The sequence below is a fragment of the Atractosteus spatula genome, chromosome 2 (assembly GCF_055471065.1).
Source record: "Atractosteus spatula isolate fAtrSpa1 chromosome 2, fAtrSpa1.hap1, whole genome shotgun sequence".
Lineage (NCBI taxonomy): Eukaryota > Metazoa > Chordata > Actinopteri > Semionotiformes > Lepisosteidae > Atractosteus > Atractosteus spatula.
Genome location: NC_142707.1, coordinates 53,717,688 through 53,732,099, shown reverse-complemented (window position 1 = coordinate 53,732,099; position 14,412 = coordinate 53,717,688). Strand labels below are relative to the sequence as shown.

Below are 14,412 nucleotides of genomic sequence, written 5' to 3'. Positions count from 1 at the left end.
AGTTTCTTTTATCGCAATGCAACAATAAAAACACTTAATTACATATACAATAAATGTTTTTTTTCTAGTTAATTCAAAATATTCCATTCTACAATTATATTAAATAACTCGATTAGTACACATTAATGAACAATTTAAGATAGGAGATTCATTACTCCTAAGAATATTACCATGGCACTTTTATTCAACATTTCTCATCCAACTGGTGTAATTAAGTTTTATTTCTTAATGGTATCCTCTGCAAAACATCATGCAGCACATATTACATAACGGTTTGTATAATAAAATGATCCTCTGCCCCTATACCACAAAACATCTCCTTAAATTTGTACACAAGAATGTGTATAACTATCAGAAAACACTATACCCATGTAGAGCATTCAGTCCTGTAGCAGGAAAAAAACAACTTAAAAAATGTTTCTCAGTTATACATTCCCAAAATACATGTAAGATTACATTTCAGGAAGTACATGGACATTGCAAAGAGTCACTTCTTTGAAGCTTTCTTATCCAGAGATTTTGCTGAACACAATGTCCAACTCAAGAAATCTGTCAATTCTATGCCAAGGTATTGGACACCTTTGAAGGGATGTTTGGAAAATGCATATTCATATATCTCTATAAATATTATGTAATGGTTTGTTCGTGATCAGAATTGCATCTTATATTTTAAAAGAAATTCTTGGGTCTCATTCACCTGTGTGAATTCAGTCTCCAGACAAGGTTAGATGTTTTGTTCGTCACCAAAAACATTTTTTAAACAAAGAGAAACCATTAAATCATGAATGTCCATATTTATTAGGGTTTGAAGAATTCCAAAGAAACAGTAAATCTAAGCAACAACTCAACTTCCATAAGTTGAGTTAAAAGCTCCATTTTAACTTGAACCCAACAAAAAGAAAAAGGTCAAACTGATTCTGCACAGTAAAAGTCCCATACTGTATATACAAACATATAGAAAGAATTTAGGAGTGGCATCGGACCCAGATCAAAACTAATAATAATGAAAGGCTAAAACAGCCAGTTAAATTTATTTTTATTCAAATGAGGTGTTAAAGAAAACGTTCATGCACTGTATAAACAAAAACAGTCACAGACACAACTGAAATGTTCTGCATTACCAGCATACAGCCTATCTAGTTAAGGACTGGAGCTGAGTCACCCCTAACTTCTAACCCAGTCCTAATGAACACACCAACTGTGAATGAAGCAAGAGCAGTTCACTTTAAACTGGTTAACATAACATTACACCTTGCTTACACACCACTGTAAGGATATTCCTCATAACAGACGCATCTATAATAAGCTCAATTTATTTACTTATTCACACATTAATGAAGTACACACTCCAGTACCGAGGTATGTGGTCTATTCAAGGTTTGACAAATATTTACTAGAAGATGTTAGTTCACGATGGGGAGGGCAGGGAGGTAGAAGAACAAAAAAGCTAATTTGATCCACATCTGTGACCAATTAAAAATAATATCAATTCAGCAATTCAGGGTGTTGAAGAGTGTATGTTATTCCTACATTAACATATTACATTGGATAGAAAGTGCATGCATTGCTTAATATACAGTATACAACCTTGATTTCAATGTTTCAAAATTAATAGTATAATTCTAAAAAATTCATGTCTGTAATGAAGACCAGTAAATGTCACATAATGAAGATTAATAGTCACACTCACACCACAGAGTTTTGAAAAAGGTTTTACAGCTGTAACAAGTCAAAGGCACAGTATTAATTAAATCAACCAAGAGAATATTCTATAATTCAAAAATCAAAATAACTTGTATTCAACTTTTTGATCACATTTTTCATTTTTAACACTCATAATGCACATCAAAGATTCTTGGCACAAAACCAAAACATTACCAAGTACATTTTTCAGTACAACAAGAACTAGAACAATATGGCAACACTTATCTAAAAGGAAACCATAAATATAATCTATAAAATCTATGAAAGACTGAAACCTTCATAGCTGGAGATGAAGACTACATATGATTTCTGAGTATATTAAGATGCAAACCAAGATCTGAAATACTGAAAATAGAAAATAATACTTAGTACTCAATCTTTACACTTTTAGTCTACACTCTGCACTGTAGAAGTCCTACTTAATCTACTCTTATTTAAAGCACATTGTGAATAGAGCAGGAGGAAATGTCTGAACACAACCTGACATTTCAAGATGCTTTTAAATTATGAGATTAAAGAAGTGGGTATTTCCCACCATCAGAAAACTTTTTGGTCACATTTCCAGTGTTTCTGGCAAATAAAGGATGATTTTAAGGCAAAATATATGCATTTTTCCCCATGTAAAAAACTTAATACATGGAAAGAAATTCAATTTAATCTGGGATGAAATAATTACAAAGCTTGGACATCAACTATATAAAATGATACAACTCATACAAATACATTTGTAAGAAATAGTTGTCTGTTCTACTATCTAAAGAAGTTTCCACAGTAGTGGACAAAGTATCTTTCTATGCCTTGACCATATCACACATCAGAATAAGACAAATGCAGGTTTTCATTGTCAAAGTACACACCTTAAAACAAAAACCTTTAGGCAATTCCTAAAATCACAAACATGTCAGAAATATTGAGTAAACGGTCAGCAATTCATTTACACTGTCAACCCAAACTAGTGAGGTTAGAAATGAAACTTTTAGTAGCCGATTGTCTTGTAATGATCTCCCAGATCTTAATTTCTGCATCCAAGAATCCACGTCATTTCATCTGCAAAAAAAGGCATACAAATTTACTATTTAATATTATTTACTTAAACTAGAATTCTTCAGATAAAATAACACAAACAAGAAAAACAAAAGTCTGTAATAATAATCTTTTATAAAGAGCCTTTAAAGGTGGCGTCTCAAAGTGCTTTACAAAACGACATAATAAACAAGATGTGTGCAATACACAATGAGAGGAGATGGTGGATGGGGCTATTGAATATAGAAGGAGCGGAGCTTTGGGGCATAACAGGAGAAGGCCCTGTCACCCATAGAGTGTAGACGGGCTTGGGGGGACAGACAGGAGAGCAGAATTAGAAAAGCGAAGGTTGCGAGGTGGGGAGTAGGGTAATAATAGCTCAGACAGATACTGAGGTGCCAAGCCATGCAGAGCCTTATAGTGTAGGTGAGCATGAGGATTATGAAGTCGACACAATACTTGACAGGAACCCAGTGCAAGAACTCCAGGATAGGAGTAATGGGATCACTTGCACTAGACCTGGTCAGGACTCTGGCTGCTAAATTTTGGACATACTGCAGTTTGTTCAATGTGGATTTAGAAACCCCAGCGAGTAGAGCGTTACCGTAGAATTCGGGAGAAGGCAAATGTGTTGATCAGCTTTTCAGCCACAGTTAGCAATAACATAGGACGTAGTCTAGTGATATTTCTGAAGTGAAAGAAAGATATTTTGACAATATGTTGCACATGTGGGTCGAATGTCAAGCCTGAATCAAATACCACCCCCAAGTTTTTCAATTTAGACTAAAGTTCAAGTGCAGTGCCATCCACAGACATAGTTACAGCACTGGCTTTACAAAGTTGATGGTGAGTGCCAATAAACATGACTCTGGTCTTGTCACGGTGTAGATGAAGGAAATTGAGTCACCCATGTTTTTATGTTGGAAATGCAATTAGACAGAATAGAGACAACCACATCGGTGTAAGATTTAGTATGGAGTATCATCAGCATAGAAATCATAGTTGAAGCCATGTGATCTTAAAAGCTGACCAAGTGGAAACATGTAAATGCTGAAAAGTAGGGGTCCCAGTATCGAGCTGTGAGGAACACCAGACTTAACGAGCCCAATTTCAGACCTAAATCTGCCAAGAGAGACAAAGTGACAATGATCAGGTGAGGTAAGACTTAAACCATTTGAGAGCAGTGTCAGAAACTGCTGTCTCAAGACAAGAAAATAAGATATCATGGTTAACAGTGTCGAAAGCAGCACTGAAACCAAGAATGAATGGATGGATAGAAAGGCTCTGTCACGATTTAGAAGAATTCAACCACTAAGCATCATATCTACAACTATGCCATTACTGATATTCTTTATTAAGCATTAAAATACAATGTGCAGCTGTGCTGTCACTAACAGGTTCAGCTTTTGGCTTCACAATCTGTCATCTCATCTGACACTAAGTTATTAAATACTTAGTGTTTTATGGAGCCAAAGTATTCAAATACAATTGTTTATGCACAGTTATGAATACTTAGAAAGAGACTTTTACATGTGTTTTAATAGGATTTTAGTGTCACTTTTATGAGACTTCCTAACCGAAACTTTGGAACCAGTTGCGCTTTTATAGTGAGGGGTGAGTGTATGTAAGTTAAGTACTTCTGAAGCTGTGGAGCTGCGGCTCTGGATTTTCACACTCCTTGGGTCATGGGTTTCAGATCCCAGGTTGAAAAGTGTCAGCTGAACTCTTGTGCAAGGCACTGTTGTGCCTTTGCTACGATACTATGTACTATGATACTGTGGTCATATAAATTTACACCAACATACAAAGTAACTTTAAATTATAGTGTCAGCCAAATTAATACAACAGAATTTACCATCACTTCTTTTTTATGCAAGCTGTTATGTTTAAATACATTATGCAGCAGTTATTTAAAGAACTATAAATGGCATCATTCTATAGTACACACGAACAATAAATGATAAACTAACCGATTTCTCACTATACAAAAAATTGTCATATTAATAAAATGTAGTGCAACCAAATAATAAAACCCATTACTGTAAAAGTACGAGCAACAAGCTACCTGGTGATATCAACACTGTGAATTTAGTATAGTTAAGACATCAACAGCTCAGAGGAGAAAATTAAAAATGGAAAAATGAGCTACACAGCTTAGGAAGTTAACTAAAAAAAATAGACATATGCATCTCTCATTTTAGTAAGTACTCATAAGTAAAGTGCTCATTTAACAAAGGATGAGTGTAATAAAGTTATTATGACAATTTGCTTTTCCCCCACTGAAACTGGGAAAAAACTGACTTATGAATAAATGCACCGATATATACGATTTATAGTATCTATATTGCTAATTCCCAAACCTTTACACACTGTGTTTAAATGTACTGAAGTCATATGCAAAACACTTACCCTGCTTGGACAATGGCATTACTTCAGTGAGCTTCTCCCTCTCTCTTTTGACTGCGGATCTTGAAAACGTCTTGGCTGAAGTTGAATGCTAGGCTGCTTGGAGTCATCAGCTCTGCCGCAGCTCTCTAGCTTGGGGTATACACTGTTGCTTTTCTTTTGTGTCAGCAAAAGTGAGTGTCTGACACTTCCACATATTAAGCTAGATGTCTTCAGTGAAGCATCCAAAGCAGACACAGGACATATGTCCTGCTGCAATCTGAGTCCAAGGATACAGTCAATGTAAGCAGCATGTCCAGCTTCAACCAATTCCTTAGCTATATTCACACCATTTGACAGGATATCTACTTCCCACAGATTTTCAAACACACACTGTCTAAAATAAATCACGAGATTTCTCGCAGACATGCATGCCTGGAAGAATACTGCAGCTTCATCTGTCCAGTGTTCCACACCAGCAGGATTAACCCCTCTAAGAATACAGGGATATGTCACCTTTGGCAAACTTGTCAGTTCTTCTGGGAGTCTTTTCAGTTTATTTGCACTTGTGCAAGGTATATCTATACAATGGCCATAATCAACAAGTAAAATCAGCACAGATGTATTGTCCACTTTAAGGATCTCTCCTCTGCACCATTTATTCTTTGTTTCAGATTTGACTACACAGCATGAACCTGGATTTAAATGGGTTTCTGGCAATGCAGGTAGCTCTTCCGGAAGGTCCTCCAGTATTGAGGAAACCCTGGTCATTGTAAAAAACAAATCTTCCAAAGTAATGTAAAAATCACTAGGATCAGTGACAGCTGCTGCAAATCCAAAGTATGCAACATCTGTTTTGACAGAAGAGAAAAAGAGTCTCCGATCAGGATCAAAGTTATTCATAGTATGACCTAAAACACCATCGGAATAGGAAAGAGATGGCCTTTCCTCTTTAGTTGCTGCTTCAGGCTGTTGGGTAAATAAAACATCAACTACCCAGAAGGGAGAAAGCCCAGAGGAAGAGATAAATACAAGTTTAATATCCTGACCCATTAAAGACTTCAAAGCATTACGTAATGCTTTGTGAGACTCATGAGCACTTAACTTACATAAAACAGCCAGTCGGGGAATACTTTTAAGGTCATTACGGAGCTCTTTAATGTTGTACACAGAAACCACTTCTGATATACCATGATCAAAAAAGAAAACAAGCACTTCTTCCTTCTCAATACACAGGTTTTGAACTTCTGCTCTGTACCACTTATTTTCTTTAGACTTTGCCAAACATTCAAGTCCTTCCTTTAGATCTTGTACAGGAAGAGGAGAGTTATTCTTCTTTGTATTTTCTCCAATGGCAAGATCAAGCCAAGTAAGCTGTTCTGAGTTCTTAGCAAGCCCAACACAGATCATTTCACTACCCAAAACTGACAGGATAGTTCCATCTTCTGTCTGGCCAGGCTTAATGTCCTGAAATGGAATCTTCACATTTTGCATCAACTCCACTGTTTTGTCATCTTTAGATACCTGGATGTCTCTTAAATACTCTTGAGGTTCTGCAGTTTCTTCTCTATACTCATGGTTCATTACAGCTCTTTCATCATGAGGGTAAGATTCAAACCACTCAGAATCAGTACCTTCTGAATTTAAAGTGCTGTCAAAGTGCGGTGAAACATGTGCTTCCATTTCATCCTTTATCTTAATTTTAACCTCCCACTGTGATCCAAACATTTGAACAAACTCAACTAACAGAGGTCTATCAGCTACTTTATTTCTAAAACTGACACTATCACCTAAGGTATGAGATGTTTCTAGAAAGCAAGGGATACTTAGTCTTCGCTGAGTCAAACATTTGTCAGGAAGTCTGAGCATATTTGTCTTCCCCACCTTTGCTGTATTTCCATAGTCAATAAACTCCACTTGCAGACAACCATCACCTGTCCTTTCTTTTACAACAGAGCGGTAGAACGAACCATCTTCTTTAAATTTAACTGCTACCAGGTCTTCAATATTCACCTCTTCATAAATGAAATTCTCTTGATTTGCTTTGTACAGAACATCATTAAGCTCCTCCACTATATTCAGAATAGCTTGTTCATCCTTTTCCATTTGTATGTAGAAGGTAGAATCTGCATTAATATGCGACACAAATGCTATGCCCTTAAAACCTGGCTTTATTTTCAACTGAGGGAGATCAGAAAGTTTTGGCAACACTTTAACTATTTTCATTTGAAAATCTCCATTTATATTTTCACACACTTTTTGGTCTTTAAAACATGAAACTTGTTTAGTTGTTTGCTTTACTCTCAGTTTATGCACACATGGCTCTCTTCGTTGGCAATCCTTCAGGGTCTTTGAAAATGTTATTTTCTTGTCAACAGACCGCCAAATTTGAAGGCAACCTTGATTTGTTGTAGTCCCTTGTTGAAGATCCTTCTGGTTTTCCGTTTTTGGCTCCCACTTCACTTTTGAGTATTTGACAAAGTGGCTTGTCTCACACTTGGTTGCAACAGGCTCTTTATCAAGCACAGGTAAGGTAGCATGAGACCCATGCAATGCAATCAATTCTTTAACCTTCTCATTTATCTGCACATTTCCATCATACAGTTCACAAATAAAGGTGCCATTATCCTCTTTAGCTAACACAACCACTTTCAGTTGTTTATTTACAACATGCTTCTCAAGCCATGCATTCACTTCTGAAAGTATTTCACCTTTGGGTATGTCGGAAAGGCAGAACTGTAGTGTCTGCATGGGCTCAAACAGTAAATCTGTAGCATCTGGAGGAATAGGCAGAACATTTCTCTTATCAACAACCTGCATGTCTCCATAATCCACAAAAAAGACACCAACATAGAAATGTGACTTCACTGCAAAGCACAAGCCCCTGTACCACAGACCATCCCCAGGATACTTCGCCAGACAAAGCCTTCCTAAACCAGCATTCTGATCAGATGTCTTGTTTATTCTTTTAATTTTTTCCATTAGGCCATCAATGAGTTCTGTATTTCTGTCTAACTGGCAGTAGATCTCCCAAGGACTGCGTACATGAGTGACACAAACAAGCTCTTCACTTCCAATTTTAATGTCAAATGAAGAATAAAAGTAAGAATGTGGATGAACCGATTCAATAAGCTGCTTTGAGGTTGCCATTCCTCTTGCAAAACCTCTCTCTATGAGCAACTGTGTAGCTTTCTGAAAAGGTGTCTGAATATCCACAACATTACAAAAGCCCTTCTCCTTTACATACTGCTGAGCATATATAATGCACTTGAGCTCTGGAGAATGCTGCCGAGTGAAGTTCCTCAGTAATTTGATTGCATCTTCACACCAATCATTAGGATTGTCATCTACAGATTCGATTAAGTTGTAAAGACTACACCTAAATGCTTGTCCTTCAAGTTCAAGGAAGTTTGGGCTTATTGCACGGACATTTCGCTTCTTCTCTCTCAGTATATTGCCAAAGTCAACCAGAAAAACATCCACTTCCCTGCGCTCTCTCTTGACGATAAAACCTCTATACCACTTGCCATTTTCTGAACACTTTACAACACAGGCCAGCTCACTGGACTGTAAAGGGTCTGTATGCACTTCATAATACTGATGGAGCATCTCCATTAATTTAGTCAACTTATATAACTTGCTCTGAAGCTGGCACCAAAACTCAGACGGAGAGTTGACACAGGAGCATTTAACATTCAATTCACTTCCTACTTTGAAGATTTCTGGTTTGAACATGGAGACTGGAGTAGGATTTCTTTCGCACAGGGCATTTAGTCTAACAATTCCTGAAGTGTCGTCTTTGTGCATTCCAAAATACTTTCCTATTCCTACTCTCTGATCATTGGAAGATTTTTGGTTAAAATGATTTGACACATTCTTTGGAAGTGTACTACGGTTTTTCTGCTTTTCCGTTTTCTGTTTTTCCCAGTACGCTCTGGCTAAGCTTTGTTCATAACCTTTGGACATGCACTCCCAGTATTCAGCCTTCTTAGCTGTTATCATAAGCATAGCAATGCTAATATTGGTGTTGTCCCTTTTCTCATGCAAGTCCACAATGTATTTATCAGTCCTCTTTTGAACAACATTCGCTAAGAGAACTTTATTACTGACTACTTTCCTGAAGTAATCTGTTGCAGTACTTGTCCATACATCTTCCACAGGAACTACGTGAGCAAGGGAGCAATGAATTGCAAATGCAGGCTCAGCTGCAAATGTAGAAGGCAGTGTTTTAATGCACATGCCTGGAACCTTTTCAGTGTTTCCAAAATCAATAAAAAACACTTCTGCTCCACTGTCAAAAACATCAGTTATGACAGCTCTGTAATAATGCATATCCTTATCATACATGGCACAGCAAAGAAAGCCAGGATCTGGATCAATCATGATACCTTCATGTAACTCTAAATTGTTGACATATTCTGTCAGTTTGTCCATCATATCTTCAAAATCACCATTTCGAACTTCTGTTCTCATCCAGAAGTTAGATGGGTTCACAATGTGTTCAGTATAACCTATAAAGTCTGAAGTCTCCTGTATTTCTTTGACAGGAACAGTACCTTCCTGTGCTTGTTTTCCATCTGTGCAGTTTCCATCCTGTGGCAAAGAACCATTTTCAGAAGAAATGTGGTCCATTCTGTAAAAACTGGTGGATTCGTCACCTTTTCTGGCATCAGATGGAATTTTACTTGCATTTTCACAAGAGTCAAGATCTGTATCAACTTCAGTACTATATAGAGTAACAAAGTACAAATTCTGTTCAGGGCAAAAGCTATCTATTTGAATATCTAAAGTTCTCCCTAAAAGCCCTTTCTTAAATTTGCTCAGCTGCAGTTTCTGTTCCGTTTCGTCATGTCCATTCACACAGGATAAGGCACATGGGAAAGCCATAACTGCTGTAGAAAGAAAAACTGAATCCAGCTGAAGGATGTGCTCCACTTTTACAGAATCAGAAAAACCATAATCAACAAACAAAACTCTTACTTGGCCATTAGAAAGGAACTGTTGCACAAAGCCTCTGTGCCACTTTTCATCTTTCCATTTAACAGAACACAGCACCCCCATGTTTCCAATATGCTTTTGGGAAAGCTCGCTGAACATATCACAAGACGATGACAAGCTTTCAGTCATTTCTCTAAGATCCTTTTCCATGCTCATTAACTGACAGAAAAATGTACTGGGGTTTATTCCTGCTGTTATTTTACCTCTTTCCGTTTTCCCAATACACACTTTGGGGCCACAGGATGACAGGATACTTTGGAAGCAGTGGACACTTGAAGGTGTAAAAGATACTTCCTGTCCAATGTGCTTTTCAACTAATAAGCCTGGAACAGGTTTGCTGTTCTGTTTCAGAGGTACTTCTGTCAACATCTCCACAAGGAGAAGGAATGTGTCCTTATCTGCATGCCGCCCAAATCCCAGTCTTGTGATTTCTTTGTTAATATCAGGAGCTTCTAATACTAATACTTTGTGCGATAGCACTGCTTGGATATAGCCTGTGATCTCCTGTCCTATTAAGGAAGTAAAATAGTCCATTGTCAAAGAATTCCATGTTTCTCCAACAGGCAGAATATTTGCAAAAAATCCACAAACAATTTTAGGGGGAAGCATGAACAGCTCTTGAGGGGCAGATGCCAGATGGCTTGCGTCAACATTCAACACGCTGCCATGGTCTATCAGAAAAACGTCAAATAAATTGTTGCACTTGTTTTGCACCCTTCCTCTACACCACCAGCCAGAGAAAACATCTTCTACCAAACAGTAACTCCCAACTTCTACAGTCTCTTTGGTTTTGTGAGTGTTCTGTATTTCTGCTTGCAATATATTGTAATCCAATTCACAGATGGTTAGATATTGACCTTGGAAGTGGACTAGAGTATCTTCAAGATTGCAGTCCACATGCGTTAGCTTTAAATCCACAGGCCGCAAAGCAAAAGGCTCAGGAAGATCGGTGTCCAGGTGTGGCCTAAAACACAAGACACAGCAGGAATAGTGATACAAGTCAAAATGAATATTCATGACAACAGACAGACATTAAAGATTTATATCTTACCTTTTAGATTTTGTTTTAACTACCAACTCAGCAGAAAAATCTAATTAAAAATTTCAACTGACTGCGGAGACAACATGGAGCCCTTCCCGAATACACTCTGCGTCTTACAACACAACAGCCACTACACCATTCGTCAAAATGGTAATTTAGAAATCCTGTTAAGAAGCGGAGTACAAACCCAAAAGGGTGTTTTCCTTGCCTGAAATGTGTGGCAGGTTTGCATAAGAAAAGTTAACCTAACCTAAGGAACACTCAAAGCATTTAAAATCAAATCTGCATTGTTTCTAAAAGAACACCAAGAACATTAGAAAGCAATACTGTCAGGCATTAATCATATTATTTGACAAATAGTGTTTATGATTATGTCTCTGTTAATTAAAAATGGCATGAAACAAAATCAACCATAACCGACTACTGCTCAATGTACTTGTATCAGGTCAATGTATTCTATGTATTAATGTAATTTACTGTAATTAGAAATAAAACAGCCCATAAATTGGGAAATACCAAGCAATGTCTTGTGGCTTCTTAACTTGTGCCCCAATATAGCTACTCTTACAAGTCACCTACAGTAAAATCACCCAGATCTGGAACACCTGGAATTTACTGAGCAATTCAAAAAAGTAATTTGTTCAGTTAAGTGAACTCTGGTAATTGAGAACTGGATATTCTGATCTTTGTTCCAAATGATCTCAAATTACTTTAGCAAGCTGACTGTTCAATTTTTTGAAATCCTTAGAATCTGATGATTTAATTGTTAACTATAAAACTGATGGACTGGCGGTCTCTAAAGACCTCATCTGGAAATTCCTGATCCACACCATCAATTTAACTAGGGAGTGCTGTACTCTAATATACATCCCTGTTACCCCACTAATTACACACCAAAAAAAGAGTATTCACACATTATCTGTATTATTGTTTTGATCCATTAACCAGTAGTCAAACCAAACACACCCTCCAAGGTCAATCACCTGCAATCAATCTTTTATGACAAACCTTAGCAAAAGCCTTCATAAAATCACCCATATTACAGTACATAAAATAGAGTATGCCATATCACATACTCTGTTTCTAGTCATTATTGCTGCTGCTTGTAGAATTCTAACAAGTAACTAAGGAAGACCTTTTCTATCTGCATTTTAATTATCCTCTATTAAGACTAGAGCGACAAAGCTAAACACATTGTGCCATCTGTTTATACTATTGATCGGCTCCAACCATTAGATTTATCTCACTATTTATGGTCTAACCGCTTACAGAAACAAGCAACCCTAAACAGTACTGTCACATCATTTATCCTCTAAGAATGTCGTCTTTTACTTAGAAAAACCAAGTACACATTTCTGGCCTTTGCAGATATTGGATCTTGGATCCAGCTGCAACTGGATATTGCAGCTGATGTAAAGAAGAATTATCAAATTATATTTGCAACAACATTGAGTAAAAGCATTCACAATTAAGCCGAGAGTACTTTAATGTTAAGTTACAGTATTTCATAAGTTATTACTCCTAAAAGCTTTTTAACAGGTAATTGTTAGACTTTCCCCTTGAAATTTATATCTGTAGCCTGCTTTATTCTGAAGGCTATAAACCTGCACATAAGGGGTCACAGCAGGGAAAGAAACATTAACAGGAACACAAAGATGGTGGCATATTGCTTTCCAACACTCCTCTTCAGAACAATGTGCAGAATGCATGTTCCATTATTAATATAGCGCGCAGTGAAATTCCTTGTGCCACAGGGTCCCTTTAACTCTGCTATCACACAAGCAACCCTCACCTCACCTTTCACAGACTTCATAAATCTATCAATTTTCTAATCCACTTATCCAGTACACAGTTGCAGGGGGAGCCAGAGCCTAAACAGGCAAGCAACAGGCGCAAGACAGGATACATCCTGGACAGGACTCCAGTCCATCACAGGGCACACACAAACACACTCACAGGAGGGCCAGTTTTACCTGAGACCGATTAACCTACCTGTATGTCCTAGGAAAGAAGAGTATGCAGCGAAAACCCATGCAAACACAGGGAGAACATGCAAACTCCACATAGACAGCACCCTATGAATTGAATCCAGGGCCCCAGCACTGCCAGGCAGCAATGCTAACCACTGTGCCACCATGGCATCCTCTGCACAATTCAAGAAAGAGAATCCCATCGCTCTGCATCCAAATTTATACAGGATTTAATACCAAGAATACTTAATCTCCATTCAACTACTGACATACTGTACCGCAGTGAAAGCTGTGCACAGATTCTGCCCTTTAGTGCTGTTATGAACACACTCAGCCTGGCACATAGTTCTGTAGATTTTTTCCCTCCATATAATCCCAACATTCAGTTACTAAAGGTTCTTCAGTGTGACTTAAACATATTGCAGCCAGATCCAGACATTACAAATATGCTTTTTAAAGGGTCATACATAAAGCAAAGGAATTTGCATTGCACTGCTTTAGGAATTCTGCCAAAATAAGACATTTTGCAAATGTTACACCAGGTTAAATCAGTGTAATGCTGCTGCTGCTGCTTGAGTCATTAGGGAATTGTGCTTTAATACCACAATTAAGCTTTTTTTATTTACAATAAATAAATCTCTGAAAGCTGGACATTCAAAAACAAACTTCCTCAATTTCCAGAAAAAGGTAAAATGAACTCACTTTCAGTTTGGAACGAGAGTGTTTACATACCTTGGATTTCCTGATGCAGTGCCTGAAAGCATTTTTTAGTATTTTGAAAAGCCTGCAAAAAATAAAAAGCATGTCTCCATGCAATAAAACTGGAAAATACAAAACAGCAATAATAATGTATAATTTATATAGTGACAGGCTTAACATAACATGCCAAGATTACAAAATACTGAGATGAAAGTACCCCATGTCTTCTTTTTAAAGAGCATGAAAATTTTAGAACAAAATAAAAATGCTTCCTACAGAATTAGAAGGCAGGGAAAATGAGGAAGGAGGCTACAATGGGATCAGGACACTACTTGGAGCACGATAAACTTTTTAACATTAACCCTAACTCCTGTTAATAATGTAATCACTGTAAAGGAATATGTACAGTATGTATTAATTTGATCTTTTTTCCAAATTCTAACCATTTCTATGATAAAAATGCATTTAAAATTAGTTTAAGAGATAAGTTGTATTGAGAAAACATTACTTTAAAACCAGTCTCAGGAAATCCACATGCACTGGGCTACCAAAACCATCATAACCTAATCAGCATAAACAAAGTGCTTTAGT

The 14,412-nt window shown here is 37.2% G+C and overlaps 1 protein-coding gene across 1 annotated transcript; it reads right to left on the bottom strand.

The window, feature by feature from the left end:
• Window positions 1-5,154: 5,154 nt before the first annotated feature.
• On the bottom strand, window positions 5,155-13,886 carry tdrd15 (tudor domain containing 15). Its single transcript, XM_088936286.1, has 2 exons — window positions 13,855-13,886; window positions 5,155-11,074 (listed from the first exon to the last, which is right to left on the bottom strand). The coding sequence occupies exons 1-2, from the start codon at window positions 13,884-13,886 to the stop codon at window positions 5,155-5,157; spliced, it is 5,952 nt and encodes a 1,983-aa protein (XP_088792412.1).
• Window positions 13,887-14,412: the final 526 nt, after the last annotated feature.